Here is a 27764-nt window from a genome sequence, read left to right as displayed (position 1 = left end):
CTACTTTTAACTGGCCATTTTTTCACTATTCATCATTTTCAAGTGGATATTTACTTTTAGTTGGAGACTTACACACCTTGACCGCCTCAAATAAGGGGGTGGAATCTTCTACAACAGAATTTACAAGGATAAAGTTACTAATAGTAACTTTTCACTTGTTGGTGGCAATCTTGCACCGGGGTAGAAAAGATAATAAAAATATTTTTAAAATAATAATATAAATTGATGAATTGAAATTAATTTCAAACATTTATTATCAAGCAGGACATTTTCAAATAACATTTTAGACCACTTTACTCATAAAAATTAATTGTATTGAAAAATAAAATAGTTTAAATATACTCATTCAATTTATAAATATACGTTTTTTATAAAATAATTTAAAAAAATTAATTTGACTTGGTGAAAAGTTAACATTTTAATTTAAAAACTCAATTTGTTTTCAAAAGTTTTTTTTAATTAGTTTATTATTGTTTTCTATGGGAGTGTGTCGCATTGACATTGAGTGGTCATGGGTGGTGCTTGACTTACTCTTATTTTAGAATTGTATTTTGTGAACTACAATGGTCTTAGTCGTTTTGGGAGTATGTTGTGTATTGCAATGTCCCTCCCAAAGCACTCCTTAAATTTCCCTAAATCCCTCCCACTTAGTAATAATTATTTTCCATTATCCCACTGCTCCCCCTTGTCCCTCCCACATTTACTACTTACAAGTATACCTATGTGTGCGGAGATTTCAGCTACCTAAGCGAAAATATTCACACAGAAAAGATTTGTGGCAGAGGTTTTTGGCACAGATTTGTGAAGTGTATTGTGTACAATATACAGTAGTTCTACTTAAATAAAATGATGATTGCGAATCAAGCCAAAAGTGTTTTCAATGATCTTTTGATACAGATTTCCCATCACTTACTCAAACAGTGTATTACAAAGTCCACTTAAGTTATAGCAATCAGCCAGTGAATCAATACATTTCTTTGTGTCACCACTAACGTCCAGTCACTTCAATAAAAATGTCTTGAATTAGAAAATAAATAATACAGATGTTTGACTTGTACCACCAAAGTAAACATTTTCCCTTGACATTCTTGAAATAACGACATCATACAAGGTGTCAAAAACACAAGAGCTCAAACCCTCTTTACAGATGTTTCTTCCACATAGGGATTTTGACATTTCCACTACATAATGTAAAGTGATTGACATGCCCTGTAAGTATCATACAGAATACGATTTGTTAGGATAGCAGGAAATTAATACGGAAGTACTTTCACATGGTGTGCTAATGTGTTTGAATGATATTAGTAAACATTAGATACATTATTATGTATTATTCTGCAGAGTTTTTGTGCTTGCTTTTAGAAAGACTCAGTAAGTATCCACAAGCTGTACATAATATTTAATACTGGGACCAAACAAAGCAGCACATGATAGTAAAGCGATTCGAAATATATAATGCAGATCTAGGGAAGGTATATAGTATTCGATCCTCTTACCTGAACTGAATCCAACACCATTCCTGCCATAACCATTCCAAGGCCGGCCAACAAGTATGGAAAAATGACCTGCAGGCCAATGGCTTTGGCAGACTCTTCTCCCAACTTTGCCATGACCACTTTCTTTTCAGCTTGCTGCTTCTGCGGGACCAAAGGGACATCCTCGCACTCTGTGGTGCCAAGTTTTCTGTCATTCTGTTTACTCTTTTTCTTTGCTTTATGTCTGGACGGCTCTCCATTTTTAGACCTGCCCTCTTTTTTCCTTTGCCTGACGTCCTCACTTTTCATAATGATCTAATGAAGTGATGAAACTCTGGAGAGACAAGAAAAGAAATATGAACATAAGGGGATATCCTGTGCTCTCTTCTTCTAGAAGGTGTATTATGGAACACTAGCTTTTATGAAAATTTCCAGAGCTCCTTCAGCCTTTTTCCTATAGAAAACAACACAATTTAGGGACTCAAAAACTCTGATAGCGTTACAAAAATAAAGGATTTTGAAAGCTAATGATTCATAGGAGATAGAGTAGAGAAACTGAATGAATGGCAAGTGTGTATTCTTTACTCTAGCCACTAACATTGCTAAACAGGGGAGATCAGCTATGGTAGAATAGGCATTTATAATCAAGGCCTACTTTAACCACAGGGGAACTAGGCAATTAGGTCCAATATGTTTTGACACTATACTCTCTGTAACCTCATACAACCGTACACATACCTCCTCCCATCAGACAGATGTTCCATAAAAGATTCTTGCTCCCTTTTCTTGGGTTTCTATGGGTCTGGGGAGAACGTACAGATGACGTGTGGGGCAGGCACTTCTGAATATATTGTTTCACTAGCCTCCTGTTCAAAATACCCATGGATTTAAATTCTTTTTTTGGCAAATAAACAACATCTTATAAGCAAATTATTGTCTCGCCATCAAGGTCATGACTAAAGTAAGCCACTCTCAGCTGTCTTCAGATGAGCTATCCTTTCCTGGCCTGAGCTGCCCTGTTAGAGGCAGCCGCTGGAGTGGTGGAATCTTTCAGTGTAGCCAACATTCCTTTCCTACTGCTGTTGCTGGCATTGATACGGTCAGCGAGTGGTGCACACTTGATGTTACTGATCTGTTGGTGGTAGCATCTTAGTGAGAGTTTGAAGGTGTACTTGTTTGTGGTTTCTTGGCTTGCTCTCCATTTCTGCTACAGTTGCTTGTAGTTCCATTTTGTTAGCCCGAGTTCCTCTATCTACCAGCTCTCTTGTGACCCAGCTCTGCCTGCTTGCTGCACTTGAGGGAAGTCAGGGTGTTAGCGTATATATGGTGATCTAGCTGTTGAATCTTTGATTGCTGGCAGGCTGCTGGTCTTGCGGGATGCTGTGTGGAGAAAGATGTGGTCCAGTCCTCTTCTGAGATGTTTTTCCAGCCCCTGAGGGCAGGAACAGTGGTTGTAGGGCTGTGTTGATGCAGGAAGTGGATGTTGAACCCGACACAGGCGTGGTCTGACCAGGTGACCAGGGATGGATTGTTGATAGTGATGTTGCTGAAGGAGGTGAAAATTTCGGTACAGGTGTCTGGCAGCATTTGTGGGGTCCATGATGTGTTAGGTGAGACTGACGTTTTCAAGGTTTTCTAGAAAGGCCGTTGAGTTCGGGATTGTGTAGTCTTCCAGGTGAAAGTAGTCAAGTCAAGTCAAGTCAAAAGATTTATATAGCGCGCTACATACCCAGAGGGTCTCAAGGCGCTTGTAGAAGGGTGGGGAGTTACTTGTCGAATATCCACGTTTTGAGTTGCTTTCTGAATGCTAGGTGGTTCTGAGTAAGGCGAAGGTGAGTGGGAAGTGAGTTCCAAGTTTTAGCTGCTAGGTAGGAGAAGGATCTACATCCCATGGTGGTTTTGTTGATGCGAGGTACAGTGGCAAGGGCTTGGTTGGAGGATCGTAGCTGGCGGGAGGGGGTGTAGAAGGATAGTCGTGTGTTGAGGCATTCGGGTCCGATTTCGTAGAGTGCTTTGTGTGCGTGGGTTAGGAGCCGGAAAGTGATCCTCTTATTGACGGGGAGCCAGTGGAGGTTTTTCAGGTGATCAGAGATGTGTTCTTTACGCGGGATGTCTAATATGAGCCTGGCTGAGGCGTTCTGGATGCGTTGTAGTTTTTTCTGGAGTTTTGTGGTAGTACCGGCGTAGAGGGTGTTTCCGTAGTCCAGTCGGCTCGTGACCAGAGCGTGGGTGACTGTTTTTCTAGTTTCGGTAGGGATCCAGCGAAATCTCCAAATAGGATGAACGTGCTGGAGTCAATGAAGAGGAGTACAAAAAAGTCCACAATGTCACTGGTGAAGTTGGTGTGGGGTACTGTATACAATGGTTCCACTCAGGAAGAAGCTGGCTGTGATGTTTAGCATGAACCTGAGGTGTTCAATGTAGCTAGAGGGCACAGATGTGGAGGTAGGCAAGCTGATGGACTCCTTGAATATGATGGCGATTCTGTCTCTGGGCTTCTGCTGACAGCCATACATAGCGATCTTGTAGCTGTGGGGATGACATTTGCAATGTCTGGGGCTGAGGAAGGGTTCAGCCAAGTTTCCGTGAGGATTAGCAGGTCTAGGAATGGTCATGTATGCATGCTTGGTTTCTTTAATGGGAAAATCACCAAGATTGAGCGCTCCCTTGATGCAGCTATGCAGCAATGATCAAAACAACCCCCCATATACACTCCCTCAGCAGCTGGAAGACATTCAACCCCATCTCCGAAGCAGACATCACTAAAATGATTAACAGGTCCAAATTCTCCTCACACATATCTGACCCTATTCCTGCTCAACTTGGGAAAAAGCTATCCCTCGCCCTAGCCCCTCTCTGGGCCAAGATTAAAAATAGCTCCCAGAGAACCGGAGTCATGCTGGACTGTCTTAAAATCAGCCAAGTCACACAATTACTAAAAAAAACGGGCACAGACCCAAACAACCCCAATACCTTCAGGCCTGTCTCCAATACCCCTTCCTTAGCAAACATCCTGGAAATATGTGTTCTCCTCCAACTTAACCAACACATTGACAGCAACAACCTTCAGGGTACTCACCAATCGGGCATCAGAAAAGGATGCAGCACCAAGACAGTGATCCTGAATGTCATAGATGATGTCTAAAAATCACTTGATGCAGACCGATCCTGCCTACTCATACTCCTTTACCTATTGGCAGCCTTTGATTCGGTTGACCACAAACTGCTCATAAATGCACTCCGAGAAAGGATTGGAGCGGACGAGGCGGTCCTACAATGGTTTGCCTCCTTCCTACAGAACCGCTCTCAACAAATAAAAATTACCAACTTCACGTCTGACCTACTCCCCATAACCAGGGGTGTCCCACAAGGATCAGTTCTCTCCCCATCACTGTTCAACATGTACATGGAGCCCCTCACCGCCATACTAAAAAAAGCCAACATCCCTTTCTACCTCTATGCAGACGATGCCCAGATCTACCTAGAAACATCCTCAATTGGAGACATAGAGAGACTAAACTACACTCTAAGAGAAGTCCAGCACTGGCTATCTCAGAACTACCTAAAACTCAACAAGATAAGACGAAAATCCTTCTCATATCCAAAAATGAGCAGATCCCCCAAGTCACAGAACGGCTTAAATCCATTGATGCTCTTAACTGCAATCTTACCCCAGCCGGCTCTGTAAAATCCTTTGGAATCACTCTGGACCCACGTCTAAACATGAGCAAACATATTAAGAGCACTGCGAAGAGCGCATTCTTCAACCTAAAGCTACTTAACAAAATAAAACCCTTCATTCCTCCCAATGACCTTAAACAGGGCACACAATCTTTGGTTCTGTCCAGATTGGACTACGGGAATGCGACCCTCACAGGCACAGCAAAATCTCACTTAGCTCCACTTAGAACAACTCTAAAGGCAGCTGCTAAGATGGGCACCCGAGTAAAGAAATAGGACCACATCTCTCCCTCTCTAAGAGAACTAAAATGGCTCCCAATTAAAGCACGTTTCAACTTCCAAACTGCATGTCTCACACAAAGAGCTCCTCACACCAGTAAACCTGCCTACCTGGCTTCCAGACTAAAAATGGCAGGCCAGACTAGGAATCTTAGGAGCACTAACACTCTACTCCTCATTCCTGCCAAAACTCGCAAACAAAAAACCTTATCACGCTCCTTCTCTGGAAATGTGCCTAAAATTTGGAACTCCATCCAGTCCATATCAAGACTAACCCCTCCTTCATAAACTTCAAAAGACAGCTCAAAGACCTCTTCCTCAACCAAACTCATCCGAATGGATAGCTTCCACCCCACAAGAGTTCCTCTGCCACAGGAATCTCGCCCAGCGGAGAATATAGACACTTCAATAAGAAGACATTTACATTGCCTGCCTTTTTATCTGCTCCTATGATCCCCTCAAGGCATTAACAGGATTCAACACAAGACAATGCTGTTTATTGAAATAATGTGTGTCCGATTGCACCATGATAAATGTTGCAAAGCGCTCTGATACCGTCGGGTCTGGCCAGTGCTATATAAGACTTAAATAAATACATCAAATTTAGCAGGTCCCATATCTCTGTGGTATGTTTAGTCAGTGAGTGGGTCTTGAGGAGCATGCATGACAGTACAGAGTGTTATGTGGGTGGTGCTTGAGTTCTATGAGTATGAGAGTGTGGGTGTCGAGGCTGGGGTGGCGATGGCAAAGTGTGAGAGGTTGCATCAGACCTTGCAGGAGGTGCAGGTGAATATTCCCTCTGCATTTTGCAGGGCGGTGCGTCAGCAGTGAGGCAAGTGGCATCCAGGGTTGACAGCGCGGAGGAACACTGTGGGGTAGCAGTGGGTGTAGGAAGGACTAGGATTCCAGGTGCCAGGCACAGATGGGTCGGATTACGTTTTGCTTTTATTAAAAACTGGTTGAAAAGAGGCACAATATAGAACAAAGGAAATTGTCAAGGGCTGGAGAGAGGAGTAGATCCTTTATTTATTTCTTAGAAACTCTGACAAAAGGGCAACCCATTCCAGAAACAACATTATCCGCTGAGGTTATAAAATGGGTTTCGGAGAGGATGCCCTCCTGAGGATGAAAAAGCCAATGTCACAAACCTCCAAAGTGCTGAGTCCTGATTGTAGGACTATTCTTGCATGGATGAAGTTTTGGATCTGGGAAGATCAGGACTATAACGGACCTGGAACTGGAGCTAGCAGGCCTGGATCAGAGCTGGAGTGAGATCAGGACTGGAGCAGAGCTGGAACTGTCAGGCCTTGGGTAGGGCTGGATTAAAACCACAACTGGAGCAGAGCTGCAGCAAGACCAGGGCAGGAGCAGAGAAGAACTAGGACCAAGACTACAATAGCGCTGAAGCAGGGAGGCCCAGAGATAGGAGCACTGAGGCAGAGCTAGAGCAGAGCAGGAGATGGCGCACAGAAGGAGCTATTTGTGGCTGTTCTGATGTACTGGCTCAGAGGATCTTCATTTACAGTTAGTGCAGACACCATACAGCAGGAAACATTAGTTGGCCATCTTGGAGTGGCATCCGTGTTACAGCTGTCCTTTTTGCTGACCTTTTTGCTGATCCACAACCATAACAATATAACCCCTTTCAAAGCTCTGAGTTTCCAGGAAATTATGAGAATCAGAGACTCTATGAACTGACTTGGATCAGGTGACAACCTGTATTCTTTCCCACAAATATATCAGCACAAGAATGGGCTGCTATAGGGACAAGAAACAACCAGACAAAAAACTGTCACTTAGTTCCTGGTTGCTGCAGGGTTGACTTTAAAGGTCTTTGAGGTGTGTCAGTATGCTTTCTAGGTAGTTGGGTTCTTCCTGCAGAGCATAGATAAGGTATCTGCATAAAAACTGGTCACAAATTCTAAATACAACATAGCAGAATCAGAAAGGGCCTCAATCAAATATTCAGATTGCAACTGTCTGTTCCTCACAAGTGCACTGTGCACATGATAATACACAGCTTTTATCAGCTTATTTTGTACAGCTGTACAATAGCTCTGTCTACAGGTGAGTAAGACCCCTCTGGCCACTTAGACATCTTCAACTCTTGTCAGAAAATGCTAAGAAAGACTTTCGAAGGCTTCACTGTCTGAAGTATCATACTATCCAGATGACTGGCCTTAGAAGAACTATTCCCAGAAGTAATGGGTCTACTTTCAAACCTCTCAGAGGTACCTTGCCCAAAATCGGATCTACTGTTTTATTCTTCAGTAGATTAAGGCAAAGACCAGTAACCAGATGACAACCTACAATGCTCATGACAGAAAGCAGAATTCATAACTATGAGCGTGGACAACCAATTAATGTATGTGTTGTGATATACAAGCCAGGGCAATTAAAAAATTAAATAAAAGATTACATCAAATGAGACTATTTCCCTGTTGGTGCAAAGGCTGCACATAAGGGCTGTGATTGGACATTAATGGGATGCAAAGTTAGCATTTTCTTTATTTATTTATTTATTAAAATTCCAGAACAACTCTGTGCGCTTCACTTCCTGAAATGAGGACCTCTGCCATTGAACAGCCAGGGTGTTATTGGGGAAATGCGAGACTCTTGGGCCCTCAACGGTATGTGATATGTTCACACATGCTGCGCAGGTCCCGGTCTCTAAGGTTAAGTATACCGCTTACAATTGACATTGGAGGTGCCCCTGGAAAAGGTTTCCTCGTAGGCACACGACACGCCCTTTCAACCGTGAAGAGGTCCGCTGTGCGAAAGCCACGTCTCTATAAATTGAGTGGCATATGGGTCCTCTGTGCCCTCGGGCATCCCTACTATACAGATATTGTTTGTATGTGCCTTCCCCACCGCATCCTCAGTGCAATCCTGGAGTTGACCCACCTGTTGACGAAGCTGCGTCACCAGAGATACATGTTCTGCTTGGCACAGCATTAGATTGGACAGCGCCTTCTCATTCCTTTTAACTCTTTCAGCCAGTTTGCAGTGATCATCTTTAAGGACGCTAATATCCATGGTAATGATGCCAAGCTGTTGATCCACAGCAACTCTGGAGTCTCCTATCTACTGTAGGATAATGTCTATTTTGTCCATGGGGTGCCACCATTGTGGAGGGTACATAATCTGCAGGCATCAGGGTTGCTGAGCTTTCAGAGGGTGTGGATCGGAAGAGAGAGCGCACATCCGGCTGAGGGGGTTTGGTTCTGGTGCACCCCATACCGAGTCCAAGTGGCTGTGTCCGACACCTTTGGAAATACAGAGCCCTCAGTTGTGTCAAGGACAAGCACGGGGCAGTGATAGCCCCGCTATCACAGCCCATAGCTCCCCATGGCTTACAGACAGAAGAGTGGCCTGGAGAGAACTGTCTATACAATCGGCTGTCGCACACTAGATACCATGGGTGTCGAGTGATGGTGTCTGGGCTTTCATTCAGAAGGCATTGCCCCAGTGGCTTGAAGGGACTACTACATAGGGAGGCAACTGCATCCAGCAAGCATATGCAAACACCCCAGCTATGAGATTAACGAGCAGCCCATTCAGTATATTTCACGCTGCATGCACTTCCACTTGAGCCGTGCTCCAGCCGCTTGTGTGTCCTGCTACCTATCCTAAAGAGCGTCTAACAAGCTGTTCCACATGTCTGTGGCATCTGCTTGCTGGGTTGCTTTCAACACCCTCTTCTAATACATACCCATGCTGTGGAGCTTTTTAATGGAGCACCGTTTCAGGGAGGGCAACTCAGTTCCCTTCAGGCACCCAGTCTGGTGTCTCTTACTGCATTGAGCAGATCAGGTTATTGGTGTCCTCCTGGCATGGCAGCCTGTCGAGCGGGCCGGCAATCGGGCCATATCAGGCACTGTCGGATCTCAGGATCGCAGCCCTCTGCTTTTTTCAGTCTACACAGCCTCAACCTATCTCCTGTGGCTGCAGTGCCATCCATACAGGCAGTGTGGTATATGAAGCTCTTACCACCAAAGGATCTGGTCACTAGTCCACGATCCCTGACCCGGTGCACACGTACCCTCGGCACTGCTCCCCTTTTGCAGGCAGGAACACAAACACATGGCTTTCCCCGCATCCAACGCCTGCATCCAGTCAATGGCTGCAGGGGAACCACTGTGCATGATAGGGGGGCCCGGATGCCATCATCTGGTGCTTGAATTCAGGAGATTAGTGGTTCCTAGAGCTCCGAAATTACGCGTCTGCCACCTTGGGCAGTTGGCCATGCCCCCTGACTCAGTTCAGTGGTATATACTGAAATATTAATACACCTCTTGTAGTGGTAGGCATTGGGTGATCTGGAATCGAAGTCTACATGGAAATACAGATAATATGTGTCAGTCATGAATGAGGTCTCATTTCAAAATAATAGCAACCTAAGTTAAATTCTTGCCTGGCTAAATTGTTGTTCAAAAAGAGCAAAACATCTGTCTAACTATGTGTTCAGGTTCAGAGAAAGCATTATATATTGTTATACAGGGTTTTCTCTGACCTAAAACTGCATACTTCCCATTCTTACTAATTTAGGTGACAGGCTCCAACTATTCCTGCAGCACCGATTTCACACACCATCCTATACCGCAGACAACATATGTACTCATTTTTCCACAATGTACCTACTCTCATATGGAAAGGGTTTGGCACTGCCCACACCTACTTGCTCAGTGACACAACATTTATTCAATTTCTATAAGACTTGCTGAAGTGGAAACACGGGTCAGCGCTGCCAATCTAAGCACCACTCCAGCACTTGGGTGGCCCGCAGCTGAACCAGTGTGTGAGAAGTTGGCCTGGTATATGCTGTCCACTAGTTATATTGGGCACCTTGCACCAGTCCAAACAACCCTTATTGATGATTAGGTTTACGACAACCTTTATTGAAAGCAATCCTAGTGGTAGCTATGGAGAGCAGCCTTCAGGCTAAGTCTCGAAGGAATGTAAAGCAGCTTGGTTTACCAGATTATAACCTCCTGAATGACCAAATGAAAGGAGATCCACACAGGTTATATATATAAAATATATGTATTTATTACTAAAAACTCTCTACTAACCTCTTTATGAGATTAGAGAGCAAGATACACAATATCAACACACTAGAACGACAGTAAATAGCACAATACACAGTAGGCTCCAGGGGGAGACCAAACCATTAATAAAGTGGTATAACAACCCTGACTTGACTAGACACAGTGCCTAGAGCACGTAGAATCGCTGGGACCCCAAGGAACCATCCAAGATTGTGACACAGGGGACCCACGGGGGACGCGTGCAGTGTGAGAACACCGCCACGAGCTCCGTACAATCCTATGGGAAAGTCAAGAATTGGAATTTTAAAGTTTAAGGACACTTACAAGAGGCCTTTGAGCAAACCGTTTTAGACTTAGAAGGTTCTAAGGCCAGCACCCATGTGAGCACCGGAATACTCGTGTTACCTCACCCAGGGAAGCTGGTGCATAGGTGTCAAATGGTGTTGGGAATCGTTGTCGTTTTCAATGGCGAGATGCTGCAAAGTGCTGCTGCTGTGAAGGAGGAAAGTGTCCATGTGATCCAAGCCTGGATCGGAGATGAGAAGAACCTGAAAGCAGAGGGGACAGAGTCTGGGTCACTTGCCAGTGACAAAGGGCTTGGTAGACGAATGCCCACCGATGTCGGGAGCCTCAGGCGCAAAGAGGTGAAGCTTGACTCTGCAGCCACGGGGACCAGGAGATGTCGACAGCGACCAGGGTCCGCAGGCGAGCTGTCCCACGAAGGATGTTGAGTGCTGGGGAGTCGGTGTCCGGATTGGAGACCAACAAGCCTTGGCAACTGCAACCGACGCGGTCAGAGAAAAGATGCTTTGGTGAGGATCAGCAAGATCCTTGGGACTCCTCAAGCTAGAGAGAGTGAGGGCACACCTGGAGCAACCAAGAAAGGCCACAGAAAGTTAAGGGTACCTTCTCAGGGACAGACCAGGGATCACAAACCGGCGTCGAGAGGAATCATAAAACACCAGCCCACAGAACACTTGTGGTGTGTAGGCAGGTGATCTTCAGTGGAAACGCTGCTCGGGGCTTGGACTACAAGTAGCCCAAAGCACAGCCTCAAGGATCGCCAAAAAGCATATGCTGCTGCAAATGTTCACGGTGTGCAGGGAATCGGTTTGCATGGTCCCCATGAGGGCCCATCGCCAAGAAAACGGCTTTCAAAAACCGACTGGACAACAACGCACACAACTGCAAGGAACTCTTCAACATCGTGAAAGAGCTCTCCAACCCCAACGTCGGAAACAACGACATCACCCCTTCGCAAGACCTCTGCAACTCCCTCGCTTCCTACTTCCACAACAAGATCGCGGACATACACGACAGCTTCAGCACTCAACCGACGCACGCCACGACCGCAGGACCTCCACCCACCACCACCCTCCGCGCCTGGACCCCGGTCAACACCGAAGACACCGTCCACACGATGAACTCCGTCCACTCCGGATCTCCAACCGACCCCTGCCCTCACCACGTCTTCAACAAAGCTGACGCTGTCATCGCACCCCACCTGCGGGACATCATCAACACCTCATTCGACACCGCCACCTTCCCCGAGAGCTGGAAGCACGCCAAACTCAGCGCTCTACTGAAGAAACCTACAGCAGACCCCACCGAACTCAAGAATTACCGCCCCATCTCGCTACTCCCGTTTCCAGCCAAAGTCATCGAGAAGACCGTCAACAAACAGCTGGCCACCTTCCTCGAGACGAATGGATCCCTCGACCCATCGCAGTCCGGATTCCGTGCCAACCACAGCACCGAGACCGCCCTCATCGCCGCCACCGACGACATCCGAGCCCTGATGGACAACGGGGAAACAGCGGCCCTCATCCTCCTAGACCTCTCCGCGGCCTTCGACACGGTCTGCCACCGCACCCTAGTGCAGCGCCTCAGCAACGTCGGAATCCAGGAGAAGGCGCTGGAATGGATCGTCTCCTTTCTCGACGGAAGAACACAAAGAGTCCGCCTACCACCGTACAAGTCAGAGGCCACCAAAGTCATCTGCGGCGTCCCTCAAGGATCCTTACTGAGCCCGACTCTCTTCAACGTCTACATGAGCCCCCTCGCGGCCATCGCACGCCAACACAACCTCAACATAATCTCCTACGCCGACGACACCCAGCTGATCCTCTCCCTGACCAACGACCCCGCCGCCGCCAGAGCCAACCTGCACGAAGGGATGAGAGAGGTAGCCGAGTGGATGACGACGAGCCGCCTGAAGCTGAACACAGATAAGACGGAGGTCCTCATCCTGGGCTCCTCGCCCTCCGCCTGGGACGACTCCTGGTGGCCCCCCGCCCTGGGCTCCGCACCCAGACCGACGGACCACGCACGCAACCTGGGTTTCATCTTGGACTCCTCCCTCTCCATGACCAGGCAAGTCAACGCCGTCTCCTCGTCATGCTTCAACATCCTGCGCATGCTTCGGAAGATCTTCTGGTGGATCCCCACAGAGACCAGGAAGACCGTCACCCAGGCCCTCGTCACCAGCCGACTGGACTACGGCAACGCACTCTACGCCGGAACCACCGCCAAGATCCAGAAGAGACTCCAGCGCATCCAGAACGCCTCAGCCAGACTCATCCTCGACATCCCACGACACAGCCACATCTCCGGACACCTAAGAGACCTGCACTGGCTCCCGGTCAACAAGAGAATCACCTTCCGCCTTCCTTACCCACGCACACAAAGCTCTCCACGACCAAGGCCCGAGCTACCTCAACAACCGAATCAACTTCTACGCTCCCAAACGCCACCTCCGATCCGCCAGCCACGCCCTCGCCGCCGTCCCACGCATCCGCAGAGCCACTACAGGAGGAAGGTCCTTCTCCTACCTGGCCGCCAAGACCTGGAACTCCCTCCCGGCCGACCTGCGCCTGACCCAAGACCACCTCTCCTTCAGGAAGAAGCTCAAGACCTGGCTGTTCGAGCAGTAGCGGCACCCCCCCCCCCCCCCAAGCGCCTCGAGACCCTACGGGTAGGTAGTGCGCTCTATAAATGTCTTTGATTGATTGATTGATTGATTGATTGAGGGCTGCGGGTCTCAGGTTTGCTGAGAGCACGGGTCGGCGTCGTGAAAGTTTGGGAACCCACGTCCTGTGTTGCAATCTTCGGAGTCCATCGGGAGCTGCGTAGATGTAAACCAGTCAGATGTGTTTAGGAGCCTGCCTTGCAGGGAAGTAACTCCTTTACTCCAAGGGAGATTCTTCAGTCATCCAGCGTCGTGCAGATCGTCGAAGTACTTGGTTTCTGTAGCAGAGTTTAGTCCAGGTAAAATCTAAAGTCCTGTAGTCAGGGATTCCTACTTTATACCCAAGGAAGGGGTGGGACAAACTCTGGGGACCCACTTATGGAAGGGTCAGGACAGAGGGGTAGCTACACCCATGTCCTTTGTCCAGTTTCGCGCCAGAGCAGGGGCTGGTAGCCCCTGCAACCGGTTTGAGCTGGACTATGCAAAGGGACACCGAATGTGCCCCCAGTGCAGATATCAAAGCACTCTTGGAGTGCACCCACCCAGCCCCAATACACTAGAGCCTGTCTGGGTGGTGGTCACACCTCCCTGTGACAGGAAACCTATTGTCCAGCCTCCCCTGCCGGAGTTTCGACCAGCAGCAGGAAGGCAGACTTGTGTCTGTGGCTGACAGCATCCATCTTGTGATGCCAGGGTCGAGAAAGCTGGTACCGGGTGTACCCGTGCTGTCATATTTCTCCCTCTAGGAGGGTGGAATCATACCTCCCCCACCAGTTACTGATAGGGAGGTATGATTCCAAGGTGTTTGACACCAAACACAACATGTTTCCTTGCAGACGTTTTAAAGTTTGTATTTACTGAGAGGTTACAATGCACTTAAGGGTATATGGTTAGCTGCATCCCAAACGACCCCAGAATAGAAGTTCCGAAGGCTGCCGAGGGGCTCTGCTCATGCAGGAGCACCCTCTCACATAAAACCCAGCACCCTGCCTTCAGTATTGAGAAGGCCTGCCATAGTGGTGACGGATAGGTTTATATGTGCAGTGATAAGGATAGATATAGTGAACCAATATCTAAGTAAGGGGCGCATGCACCACATTGTACAGGCTCCTGTAGCAGACCTGTTGTGTCATTTTGAATGGCCTCTCAGGGGTGGCATAATACATGCTGCAGCCCCTGAGAGGCCTCTGGGGTACATATGCCCTGGGTACATAGGATACCATATACTAGGGACTTATAAGGGTACGCCAGAATCCAATCTGAGGTGTACCTAGAGTACATGTAATCAATTTTGAGGAGAAAGCAGCTAGGCTGGGGTCCAGAATAGCAGGATCCCAGCCAGACTAAGTCGAAAACAGTGAAACATCAGCAAAAATTGGGGGTAACTATTAGAAGCAGATCCTACTCTCCTTCACAGTGAAAGAAGTAGGGCTAATTATGTTTGTTTCCCTTAGGGTAAAAGAGAAAGTGCACAAACCACCTTGAAACTAGTAAATTGTCACCTTGCTAATGTGTAAACAACTTTAAAATTCTTGAAGGAAAAAGTGTCATGGGCATTGTCCCTTTCCGTCTTGCATTCCGGTTACTCTGCATTTCTCCTAGTTTCTTGTAAGAAACAAGGAGAAAGCGAAGTGCTCATGTTGCAATGCACCTGCCCGCCAGGGCCAGACAAACTTTACTTGTGTCCCTTGGGATATTCAACGTTAGCGTCTCTGTTCCCTGGGAGGGGATGGAGAAAGTGCATACAGCACACAGTGGCTGGGCCATTATCACCATGTTGAGATGTTAAAATCTGCGGATCGAATAGAGCCTGTGGATTTCCCCAACCTAGCTAGGGTCTTTGGGGACTTGGCGGAGAAACACAGGTCCGAGGCTTTTTTGCATAATCTGATACATTTGGCCTGGCATAAGGGAACTAGGAGACGAAAGTGATCACTGGTGAATTTGGGGCAACAGGCCAACAGGTGGAGCCAGGATTATCGGCAGTAGTTGCATAATCTTCAGGATATTGCCCCGTCCTGCCTGGCCCAGGCACGGCTGAAATAATCGGTAGGGCGAGGGCCCTCATGACAATGATTTTCCTATGTGCATTGGCTGTGAGGGATTGCTGAAAGTAAGGCTAGGCCTACCCCAGTGTATATAAGGCATCCAGTGCTAACAAAAGTGGAATTGCAACAGAGCCTTTAAATATCCCTTTCAATGAGTGAGTGAGTGATTTGCTTAGTCATGTTTGATTAATAAAAATCATGACATGTGGGCAAACAGGATGACTCCATTTCCCATTAATACAGATTGCTAGTAAATAGTTAAAAACCACTTAAAAGAGTTACAAACAATGATTAAGAGCGGGAAGTGTTTTTTGTGTAAAATTGAAACAGTAAATTGAGAAGTTTTTCTTTTCTTGCATAAGTACAATTTAGACAGTCCAGGTAGAGTACTAAGGTTTGTGGGACTTAAAAGGAGGTACATCACGATAAGCATCACATCAGATACAAATGAGTGCCTGGATGGTCCTCCGCAGGAGTGTCTCTCCTCCTACCTTAATCAGTGTTTGCAGTGCTAGGCTGTGTGCAGTGCAGCTTGGAAGATGTTGGTGAATTTCCCAAACAGTGAGAGGGTTTGCGCAGTATTGTAGGTGAAGCATACATCTGATACTTTCCTGCAGCGTAGGTTGGAGTTGCCCGACAGAGTGGGATTATGAGGTGAAGTCGATCATTCACAAAGTGGGGGCAATAGCACAGCAAATGCAGCCAAGACTCAAGATGATAATTACGTAGCTTGCACGATTGCTGCCCATCCCTGAGTGCCCAGAAAGGATTGGAAGAGCTAGCAGCCTCATCTAGAAGATTTTATTGCGAGACAGGGGTTGGAGAGGGTATTTGAAATATGGTTGTGCTTTCCACTTGATGTGCGAGGCGTCCAGAGCTGTAAAAATTTGGTTTTCATAAACTGCCCATTCCCTGCTTTATTCCGGGCTGGGAATTGTATATTCCAACTGTGCAAGTTGGCAGCCCTAATTTTCAAACAATTGATTGCCTCTGCTACCTGTAATTGCCGTGAGGAGCTCTCCTCCTCAAAGATTGTTTTAAATTAAGCTTTAAGTGTGATGTGTGGGGCCTGCAGGGTCCTAATATACTACTTTACTAGATCCCCTTGGAACATGAGGTCTGGACTCCAAGGCACAGCTCCGGTCTCAGCCTTGCTCTTCCGGCTTGCCGGGAAACAAGGACAAATTTTTTGTATGCTGACATTTGAGAGTTCATGAGATGCACATCCAGTGCGCCGGGGAAGGATAAGTGGCTGTAGTTTAAAGCTGGGATCAGTTTTGGTCTCAGGACTTTCAGCATTGGTTCCACTCAGTGGTTAATTTGTGAAGAAATAACGGCCAGGACTGTCGTCAGGAGGCAGTGTGCACCAGCCCATTGCTCCTATTAGCCCAGCCTATAACAGAACCAAATACTTACCATGAAACCCTAAAAGCGAAGAGAGGATGTGGTGTAAGGGCCAGAGCTGTCCACTTTGGAGCTGGCAAACTAGGCTTGAGTCCAGACATAGGCTCAACATCCTGTGATTTTGAGCAAATCACTTATTCTCTCTGTGCCTACCAAAAATAAATGCGCCCTTATCTTGTGCTCATGAAAAGCACTCTAATACCTTTGGGTCGAGTTCGCACTATAAGCACCGGTGTTGAAGATTAAATGCTGGTGCCGTGCACAAGAAACCACCAGCTCAAATTAAACACTGGTTCAGTTTTTTGACTGTATAGGTGACGATTTAGGCGCTTCAAGCTGTGGTTGAATCCAGCACCCTTGCTACTAATATGCTTTCGGTAGGCCGCCGGTTTGGCCCCTTCAGTAAACCAAATCTCTATGTAGTTATAGTTTGCAGTTGTTATTTGTAGATCTCCTAGCTGCCAATATACTTGTTTCTTGTGTGGGTATTTGCAGAAGATGACAATTTTGGTCTTTCCCGCTAGTTTATTCACCGGATTGTAGCAATGGAGAGTGATGAAGGCTCTCTGTAGGCCTGCTCTAGAAATGGTCCATGATTGCAATGTCATCTGCATACTGCAGGATTGGAAGATGCACTCTGCCCAGCCTTCGTGTGATTAAACTGGTACCTTCCAAAGCACTTTGCCGGGGCCGTTTTTCGGCCGATTTTGCAGCTCTGTAACAAAAACGCCCCCCATGGGCCCCAAACCAGCCCCACCCGTGCAGCGCCCCGGGGGATTGCCCGGTGCCCGCTATGGCCAGTACTGGCCTGTCCCTGAATATTGCTGGGGAGCCAAAGACCTCTGCAGCAGGTGCATTAGCCACCTATGATATTTAAAAATGCAGCATTAGATCTTTGTAACTTCATAAGTAAACCACAACAGCTAATGGCCACATTCTCCTTAGTGTCAATTTGTTTGCAGCAGAGTGTTTTTTTAACAAAATAATTGCGTATATTGACTGCCAGACTTCACTTTTCATGACTCTGTCACGCGTGACTCCACCCACTTCCACATATTAACCCCCAATTTGTGAGTTCCCAAATATTTTTTTCCATTTCAAGCACCGGTGCTGCAAAAACATTTAGACTGTTTTCCTCTGTTAAAATTGAAGTATTTAGGAGCGACCCAGATGTTAATTCATGCTAGCCCAGTCAAGCCTCTTACCTTAGCCACGAGGCTCATTCTTCGAGCCCGTCGCCTTTCCCGCCTTTATGGTGTTATTTCAATACGTCACCAAGGGGGGCGCCATCACAAGCCAGCGTGGCGTGAACCTCGGTGCCTGACCTAGGTGTAGTCACTCCAAAAGCTCCACGGTGTGCTGAAATCACGTCGCCAACACGTACCCGAAACGGTTGGCGCATGCGCACATTCTGTCTGCCTCACTCTTGGCCCCGCCTTGTACTATCTGTGGAACCGTTGTTACCGTTGTCTTTTTGGGGGAGCTCCTTGTTATTGGGGAGCCGATGTCTGGGTTGGCGCGGGGCGTATAGAGAAGTCCTGTCTGCCTGGCAGGTTCGCCTCGCTGCCGCTGGGGTTGCCTTTAGTAGCTGCCTACCGGACGTGCGCGAATTACTGGTAGATTGAATGCTATGACGCAGTCACTTTCTGGTTAGCTTCGCACTCAGGGGAAAAGCAGCTTGTCGGCAAGGTGTGGACTGTGGATGTGACTGAAAACAGAAATGGCTTCGGTCCAGAGCACACGGGCAGGAAATTTCGGCGACCTCGAATTTCTCATGTCGATGCAGGAGTATTCATCCACTCGGGTTATGCTGTGCATTGGGACTGGTCATGTTTATCCAGTTAATTAAAATAGGAATACAAAAAGTCTCAGAATCCACACTGACTGGATTTTCAACGACTGACTCGTGGAGCCAGAGAACAGAAGGTGGGATGAAAGAACATGGGGGGGGACGTGCCTAATGTAAATAAGGGCGCGGCTTAAAAACACCCACGCTAAAAATCTGTGCCTTGCATAGTGTGCCGCCAACTGTAGTTTGCTGTTTTTGTCATTGCATCCAGATATGAGGTAACATCATACCTACAACAAGTCAGGACTATTGGCTTTGTCAATGGTTGTTAGTTGCATAAGATAAATAAGCAGCAACTATGGCTTGTATGTTCTATTGAAAAGGCTTCCACTTAAAGCCCTGGTGACACCACGACAATGTTGCTGCTCCTGAGTTTTAAAAAGAGAAGGAAAATCCAGAGAGAAAATAACTCCTTAAAGGGTTTCCCTTCCTCTATAACGCTAGAAAAAAACGGACCGCCTGTGCCAGAGCACAAAACGGAGCCCGAGTTAGACCCGTTTTGAGGCCCCCTTTAAACAAGCATTTGCAATGCAATAGGCCTCGCATTAGGAACGTTTGAGCTATTGGTCTTGTAAATGACAATTTTTTTATTTATGTGTTGGTTTTGAAAATAGGTAAATTAATAGCTTTGTCCTTTACAATGCCAATAGTTATAACTTACGCAAATGTGACACCTATAACCTGAAGTTGCGCTGAGTGATGCTGTGGTGGTCCTGAGTGATGCTGTGGTGGTGCTGAGTGATGCTGTGGTGGTGCTGAGTGATGCTGTGGTGGTGCTGAGTGATGCTGTGGTGGTGCTGAATGATGCTGTGGTGGTGCTGAATGATGCTGAGTGATGCTGTGGTGGTGCTGAGTGATGCTGTGGTGGTGCTGAATGATGCTGTGGTGGTGCTGAATGATGCTGAGTGGTGTGGTGGTGCTGAGTGATAATGTGGTGCTGAGTGATGGTAGGGTGGTGCTGAGTGATGCTGGGGTGGTGCTGAGTGATGCTGGGGTGGTGCGGAGTTGTGCTGTGGTGGTGCTGAGTGCTGTGGTGGTGCTGAGTGATGCTGGGGTAGCGCTGAGTGATGCTGGGGTAGCGCTGAGTGATGCTGTGGTGGTGCTGAGTGATGCTGTGGTGGTGCTGAGTGATGCTGTGGTGGTGCTGAATGATGCTGTGGTGGTGCTGAATGATGCTGTGGTGGTGCTGAATGATGCTGAGTGGTGTTGTGGTGGTGCTGAGTGATAATGTGGTGCTGAGTGATGCTAGGGTGGTGCTGAGTGATGCTGGGGTGGTGCTGAGTGATGCTGGGGTGGTGCTGAGTGATGCTGGGGTGGTGCGGAGTTGTGCTGTGGTGGTGCTGAGTGCTGTGGTGGTGCTGAGTGATGCTGGGGTAGCGCTGAGTGATGATGTGGTGGTGCTGAGTTATGATGTGGTGGTGCTGAGTGATGATGTGGTGGTGCTGAGTGATAATGTGGTGGTGCTGAGTGATAATGTGGTGGTGCTGAGTGATAATGTGGTGGTGCTGAGTGATAATGTGGTGGTGCTGAGTGATGCTGGGGTAGCGCTGAGTGATGATGTAGTGATGCAGAGGGCAGAAAGGCCAAGTGCAAATTTCTTTTAAAGCCATCCCTATTTATACGTTTTCCCTGGCACCCTTGGTTGTGTGTGTGCGCGCAGTGCCGGTGTGTGTGAGTGTGTGCGCAGTGCCGGTCTGTGTGTGAGGTGCCAGTGTGTGTGTGTGAGGTGCCGGTGTGTGTGTGTGAGGTGCCGGTGTGTGTGTGAAGTGCCGGTGTGTGTGTGTGTGAAATGCCCCCTGTGTGTGAGCTGCGTCTGTGTGTGTGTGAACAGTGCCTGTGTGTGTGAGCAGCCTGTGTGTCTGAGAGCATTGTGTATGAACTGTTATGTTTTGTTAATTATTATTTATTGAGCGCACGTACGCCCGTAGGCTTCATGACGCTATCGAGGTTTGTGAAAACACAGCATAACATCTGAAAATACTTTGTGCAAAGGTACATTTCACCCCTATTTATGAATAGGCCTGTCTAAAGAGCCATGTTTTAAAAATTTGTCTGAAAGTAAGAAGAGTATCACACTTTCTTAGAGACAATGGGAGGGCATTCCATAGGGAGGCGGCAAGATAGTGGAAAGCGCTGCCTCCCTGACGTTTTTTCTTGAATGGAGGGACCCTTAGTAGTTCTTGATGGGCTGAACGGAGATTACGTAAGGGGGTATATTTGCATACCAGATTCTTTATGAATTTGGGGACCTTACCCTGCAGAGCTTTAAAAATAATGCAGCCGGCTTTAAATGCAACTCTTTGGGCTACCGGTAGCCAGTGCAGATTTTCTATTTCTGGCCTAATGGATTGCCATTTAGGTTGTTTACTTGTAAGCCTGGCTGCCTGGTTCTGGACGTACTGTAATCTCCTAAGCTGGCCTACTGGGAGACCAAGATAGAGGCTGTTAGAAAAATCAAGCCGAGATAACACCAAAGCGATGATTACCTGGATCAGGGCTGTGTGAGTTAAAAAAATGGGCGATTTTTTTTATTTTCCTCAATTGGAAAAAACTGGATGACACTACCATCCCTATATGGTTTTTTAATGATCAATCCTCACTAACAGTCACTACCAGGCTCTTCACAGTATGGGATTTAGGAGGAGGAGTTCCCATATCGGATGGCCAGAAGTGGGGTCCCCAGCTGATTTCACTTTTCCCGGGCAAGATAAGTTCTGTCTTGCCCGGGTTAAGCTTGAGATGGTTCAGAGTCATCCATCTCTGGATATGGGACATAGTTTTTTGAAATTCAGCCACTGCATAAGAGGAATCCAGGGAAAAAATAAGTTGCAAATCGTCCGCATAATTAAAAATTGTAACTTTGTGACTTTTCAAAGAATACAATAGGGAACGTAAGTATAAATTAAAAAGTAACGGGGACAAAGACGATCCTTGCGGTACTCCACAAGTAGAGACAGTTTTTGGGGCTGTGAACGTCCCCAATCTAAAGGACTGAGAGCGTTCAGAAATAAAAGATTTTAACCAACTCAAGGCATGGCCCCTGAGGCCGGCCTGCTCGACACGGCTGACAAGAATGGAAAAATCAACAGTGTCGAACGCGGCCGACAAATCCAGGAGCACCAATGCCTGATGAGCGTCTCTGTCTGCGTTAGATCTCAGGGTATTCTGGACCGCCAGTATCACTGTCTTAGTCGAGTGGCCTGGGCGGAAACCTGCCTGATTCGGTTCCAGGTATTCAGTAGATTCAATAAAATTTGAAAGACAATTAGACACATGGGCCTCTACTATTTTTGACAGATAAGGTAAAAGGGAAATTGGCCTATAATTCGTAAGATCATGTGGGTCAATACCAGATTTCTTGGTTAAAGGAATCAGCAAAGCATGCTTAAACCCACTAGGTACCTTGCCTTGTGCAAGTGAATTATTCAATAAAGGAAGGATACTTTGAGGGATGGCAAGTCCTATTTCTTTAAAAATATAAGGCGGGCAAATATCATCAGGGGATCCAGATTTGACACAGGTAAGGAGATCAGACAGAGTTTTAAACTCGATGGGAGAAAAGGAGTCTAGTGTAAACGGATTATAGAATATATCATCTATTGGAGTTGGCATGGGAAGGCTAGATATATTCTGTTTTATAGTAATAATTTTGTCCCTGAAAAAATCATTCAGTGAGTTGCATAGTTTTTGAGTAGGAATTATTGGGGGAGCTGTCCTATCATCGTTGCAAAGATTGTTTACTATATCAAATATCTCTTGATTTATTCAGGGAATTCATAATTTTCGATGAAAAGTAATTGGTTTTGTATTGTAAGAGAGTTTTTTGATATATTTTTCTAGCAGAACAATAAATCTCTTTGTCCTGTGGTAAATATTTGTCTCTCCATTTCCTTTCTGTCTTATCTCAAGTTTTAATTTCTTCATTTCTGGAGTAAACCATTTGTGGGCTTCCCTCCCTCGTGATCTAGGGAAGTTTACCAGAGGAGCATGATAATCTGCAGCTTGATACAGCCTTTGTGAGAATATCTTTTCACTAGATTCTATATCCCCCCATTGAGAGGGGAGGGTAGTGGCCAGAGTATTCAAGAATGCCAATAGATCTAAGGATTTCCATTTCCGGATGTCTCTGCCTGTCTGTAATCTAGGTTTAACAGTTTCATTAATTATAAATGAGAAATGTATAAAAAAGTGGACTGACCAGCTACAAGGATATTTAGAGGGCGAATATAGGGACAAATTATGTGACCAAATTTGGTCAAGGCTGTGACCCTCCCGATGAGTAGGAAGATGTATATGTTGTTTCAAATTAATGTCCAATAATAGATCTTTCAGTTCTGCTGCTTGAGGATCTGAGGCCACGTTGTCAAACCAGTAATTCAAGTCACCAAATAAAATAAGTGTGGAATAGTTGATGACACAGGAAGCCAGTTGTTCTACTAACAAAGAAGGGAACGTAGCCATGCACTGAGGAAAGCGATATAGTAAAATTAGTACTAACGCCCCACTATCAGTGTCTAATTTAATGACAATGTTTTCTGTATTTGGAAGCAGCAGAGGTGAGAGTTCTCGGAATTGATGAGTTTTGAGAATAATAGCAGCTACTCCCCCCCCCCCCTGATTTCCCAGGTGGGCGATTGGCTGAAAGAATATAATAGAGAGGAGAGATGCAAGAATGTCCGGTAGTGAATCAAGAGTGAGCCAAGTTTCTGTTAAAAAAAGGATATCAGGTTTTTCACATGTCAATAGAAGAAAGATATCTAACTGATGTTTAATCATTGACTGTGTATTAAGGTAGATACATCGAAATTTAGACAAAAGTTTTTTAGAGATAATATGATCCGTATGTGAAGAAGTCGTAGGTAGGGTAGCAGTTTTAAGGGTATCTTTGGCAATTTTAAACTGAGAGATACGTTTTAGAGTATGTGATGGTAATGGCGGCTCGAAATTACCAATGGGTCTAAGTGCAACTAAATCAGAGGCAGTGCCTGTGTGTGTGAGCAGCCTGTGTGTCTGAGAGCATTTTGGGTGTGACACTTACTTGTGTGTGTGAGGGCAGTGTGTGTCAATGCAACGGGACTCATGTTAACAACCTCAGAAGCTTGAAAAGTGTGTGTCTTGGAACGTCTGAGGGCAGCTCGTGTTACAAGCTTGCTTTGAAGATGGTCATGCAGTGCTGGGAGTGGAGCAGATGGTCCTGTTTATGACCTGCATAGCGCGTGTGAAGTTGGCGCGGATGAAGTGACTGGGGGTGTGCAGCCTGGTGTGCTGAAGCCTGGCAGCAGAGGCGGCGCGCGCACACAAAGTGGCTGGTGGCAAATGGACGCACATCAAAGGAGCCGCAAAAGTAGCATGCAAGCAGAGGGCTTTTGTTATTTATTTATTTCCTCCCATCTGTACTAGTGTTCGTGCTCAAATGACCCCAGATAACACGTAAATTATACATGTTGAAAGGCCAAGAAATTATGTGGGGTTACTGCCACAATATATGTACAGTTCATGAATGTGCAATTTGTGTATTTGCTGATATCTGGATTAACCCCTTCCATGCTCATGACGGAACGGTTCCGTCATGAGCGTTGGTTGGCCTGTGCTTATGACTGAACCGTTCCGTCATGGTTCCATAGGTTCTTTAGAACCTTCAGCACCGCAGCGGAATTCGCGCAGCGCTGAAGGGGTTAATAAAGCTAGCTCAGAGTGTTAAAGCGCTGACGACCGATCTACCTGTGATATGCAGTTAACACGCTGGAGACCCTTAGGGCCGACGCAGCCTCTCATGTTTCTGCGGTCGATAAAATGAGCAGCTCGGTTTATGTGCACATATAAAATAAATTAGTCTCTGTTTTCTTAGTATTATTACACTTAAAGTGTAGGCTGTTTTTCTGCATTTAGTTCAATATACACTGCTATAACCGGTGTCGCACGTTTAGTTATGTTTCCGATTGTCAGTTAGTTTTCGGGTGGATTAACTTTCTTCTTTAACCCCTTCCATGCTGATGACGGCCCCCATCCGTCATGCATTACAGTGCTCGTGTGCTGATGACGGCTGGGGGCCGTCATAAAGCCATTGATTCTTTAAAAGCCTAGCACACGAGGAAAATCGGCCCAGCATGGAAGGGGTTATTCCTTCAGTGTTTTCTTGTATTGTTTTATACGCATGTCAATGTTTGTTGGTGAGTTTAGTACACAAATTCCGTATGTCCGCATTTGCTACAGTTTTGGGTCTTTCGTGTTTTTTAGAATCGGATGGAAGGCTTCTTGTGGTGATTGTGAGTTAAACAATTGCCCGTGCGACTGTTCCTTGTGCGTTGTTTCAGAGTCGGTGCTCCCCCTGAGTAGTGAGTTCTGTGATTTGCAGCGATAGAAGGAAATTGCAAAGAAAGGAACATCGAATAGGAAGATGGGTCTGAAGACTTTAAAAAGAGAGGAAAAAGTGAATGAATTAAATAGTGAAAGAAAGATGCTGAGGAAGGACGGGGTGTGTGATATGGGAGGGCAGGACATAAGATGGAAAGAAAGAAAACTGGGTAGATGAGAAAAAGTGAGAGAAAAAGATAGGAGAAAGGGACGACACACTGAGCGAATAGAGGTTACAATGAGGACCGGAGAGAAGAAAGGTAATTTAAAGGGAAAAAAGAAGGAAGAAAAAGAATTACGCATTGAGAGAAGGAAACTGTGGAGTACAGGGAAAGAAGAAGTAGGCCCTGAAGTGAGAGAAGGAAGTAAGAGAAGGACTGTCATAGGGAGGATGAGGAAGACTGGGCAGACTGAGGCAGATGGAGAATAATGGAACGTGAGAGAGTGATGCGTGGGCAGAGAGAAGGAAGGCGCTGGAGAGGGAGGGGGTGGGATGCCTGTGAAAGGGCGGCACACAGAGCGAGTAGAGGTTACAATGAGGATCGGAGAGAAGAAAGGTAATTTAAAGGGAAATATTAAAATAAAGAAAAATAATGAAGAAAACAGAGCACTAATTAAAAAGTGAGAGATGCCTGCGAAAGGGACGGCACACAGAGCGAGTAGAGGTTACAATGAGGATCGGAGAGAAGAAAGGTAATTTAAAGGGAAATATTAAAATAAAGAAAAATAATGAAGAAAACAGAGCACTAATTAAAAAGTGAGAGATGGGCGAATGAAAGGAACTGTGAAAAGAAATGGAAAGGAAGGAAGCAGTAAGTCGGCCGGCTGGGAAATGCTCTTGGCATTGCGAGGGGCGCATTCCTTTGAAGTGTCGGGTCTGATGCAATTATGCGAGGCAGACTGGTTAGGAAGCAAATGGCAAGCGCGCTGGGGAAGCCTGTGGGAGGGAGGCTGAGGCTTTGATGTGGGAAAATGTGCGTGCTTGTGGTCACGTGATTTCACGTGAACTGTTGGAAATCTGCACTCGCAATCCGCCTGGTTTAAATTTCTGGTTTCACCCCAATAGGTCTCTCCGCGAGACCTAAAAACTGCTGGTGCTCAGAGACCCCGCCCACTTAAAGCCCTGCATAAGGTTAAACAAGATTTTAGGTCTCGTGCCTGTGATTGCAGGGCAAAGCCCTGCTAGTCTATAGTGATCGTTTCTGCTTTCAAGGACTAAAGAGGAGAGGAGAGGACAAGAGACTGGCACGCAGCCTGCCGGAATCGGATCAGGTCGCGCGCGTGAACACGCGCTCCGATTCCGGCAGGCGGTTCACACACACACACACACACAATGGATATGGACGCGCACACACAAACAGACAAGTACACACAGGCACACACACGCACGTGCACACACGCAGACATATGCAGACACACGCGCACACACACACACAGACATGCACCCCACCACTCACCGGGCTCTTTCTGGTACAGGCTCCGAAAATGCGGGGCTCCCTCAGCTCACGGGAGCCCCGGACACTGCTACAGGCTCCGAAAACGCACGGCTCCCTCAGCTCACGGGATCCCCTGACACTGCCGCACGCTCCATGCCCCAGGCAAAGTTGGCAGCATGCATGCGCAGTGCGTAAGGACTGCGTGTGTGTGCGCTTTCGCTTCGGCTAAACCCGTGCTGGGCAATCCTTGTTTTAAATAGGCATGCTACCAGGCTTCCTGTTAAGGATCTTGAATGGAAGGGGTTAACGGGTTGCAAACCTATTATCTCTGGGGCCCGTTCATTTTTGAGCTGGCATTTTGACCTGAAGTGCTTCTGCAGTGACACCTCCACACACGCAGGCCCGCGCAGCTCAATAGAACAGTTCTGGGAGATCTCTCTGTTGAAGAGTTCAGCTGCTACGAGGCTTCCTGTTGAGGATCTTGCACTGCATGTAAGGTAAGTCTTTGTTTTTACCTTTTATTGCATATTTCTATAGTTTTTACAATACAGCCCAACCTCGATCCGAAGGTGTTGGAGCACATTACAGGCGCACCACTTACATACATCGTGGCCAGGTCCTGTATTGTTAATAGTAGGCTGCTCCAGCTTGAACATCACATCTCAGGTTAATGCGCTTCTCCATGGGATTGCATATGGTTAAAACTTGGTTATTTGTGGCATTTATTCAGATGACTAGGTAAACTCCTCTTCCTTGCTTTCATTTTGCTCACGAGTGTCACTGCTAGTCGTTGAAATGTCTCTCATAATTACACTGAATTAATGAATATGTCACACATAGCAATTTCAAACCTTGGCAGTTATGATCAGGTTAGAATATGAAAAGTATCTTTAGAATTGAAAACTCTGTATTTCTTTAACACACTGAAGTGCTTCAGCTTAATTCATAAGATTTTGTAAAGTTTATTCTTTAAAAGTGTATGTTTTTAAACTTCAACTGAGTAACGTTCCGGTGCTTAACCTCTGCCCAGATGACAACAGCACCACTACTTAACTTGGGCTGTTATTTGCCAGCGAAGGTTCTTATTTTATTTTAGACCAATGCTAATTTTACTAGTGCTACGGGAGGCCATCCTGATCCAGTCCTTCAAAAGTGTAAATGTCACATGGCTGCATTTCCTTTTGGCAAAGACGCCAAGGCACTATGTTGAATACTCTGCGCC

At 46.5% G+C, this 27764-nt stretch overlaps 1 protein-coding gene across 2 annotated transcripts in view; it reads right to left on the bottom strand.

Annotated features, from left to right (window-relative positions):
* SLC41A3 (solute carrier family 41 member 3) overlaps positions 1 to 27764 on the bottom strand; it is a 204432-nt gene that overhangs the window by 151837 nt on the left and 24831 nt on the right. Inside the window, exons 1-2 of one of the 2 annotated variants that reach the window (XM_086939267.1) lie at positions 18109 to 18322; positions 1497 to 1809 (exon numbers count right to left, since the gene is read on the bottom strand). In XM_086939267.1, the coding sequence (XP_086795393.1) occupies positions 1497 to 1784 (288 nt within the window). In that variant the 5' untranslated portion in view covers positions 1785 to 1809; positions 18109 to 18322. Of the gene's footprint in view, positions 1 to 1496; positions 1810 to 18108; positions 18323 to 27764 lie in introns of those variants that run through there. The other variant, XM_086939266.1, reaches the window with a different exon arrangement.

The sequence above is a fragment of the Lissotriton vulgaris genome, chromosome 9 (assembly GCF_964263255.1).
Source record: "Lissotriton vulgaris chromosome 9, aLisVul1.2, whole genome shotgun sequence".
NCBI lineage: Eukaryota > Metazoa > Chordata > Amphibia > Caudata > Salamandridae > Lissotriton > Lissotriton vulgaris.
Note: the sequence above shows the minus strand (reverse complement) of the source record. Positions and strands in the feature narration are given on the sequence as shown.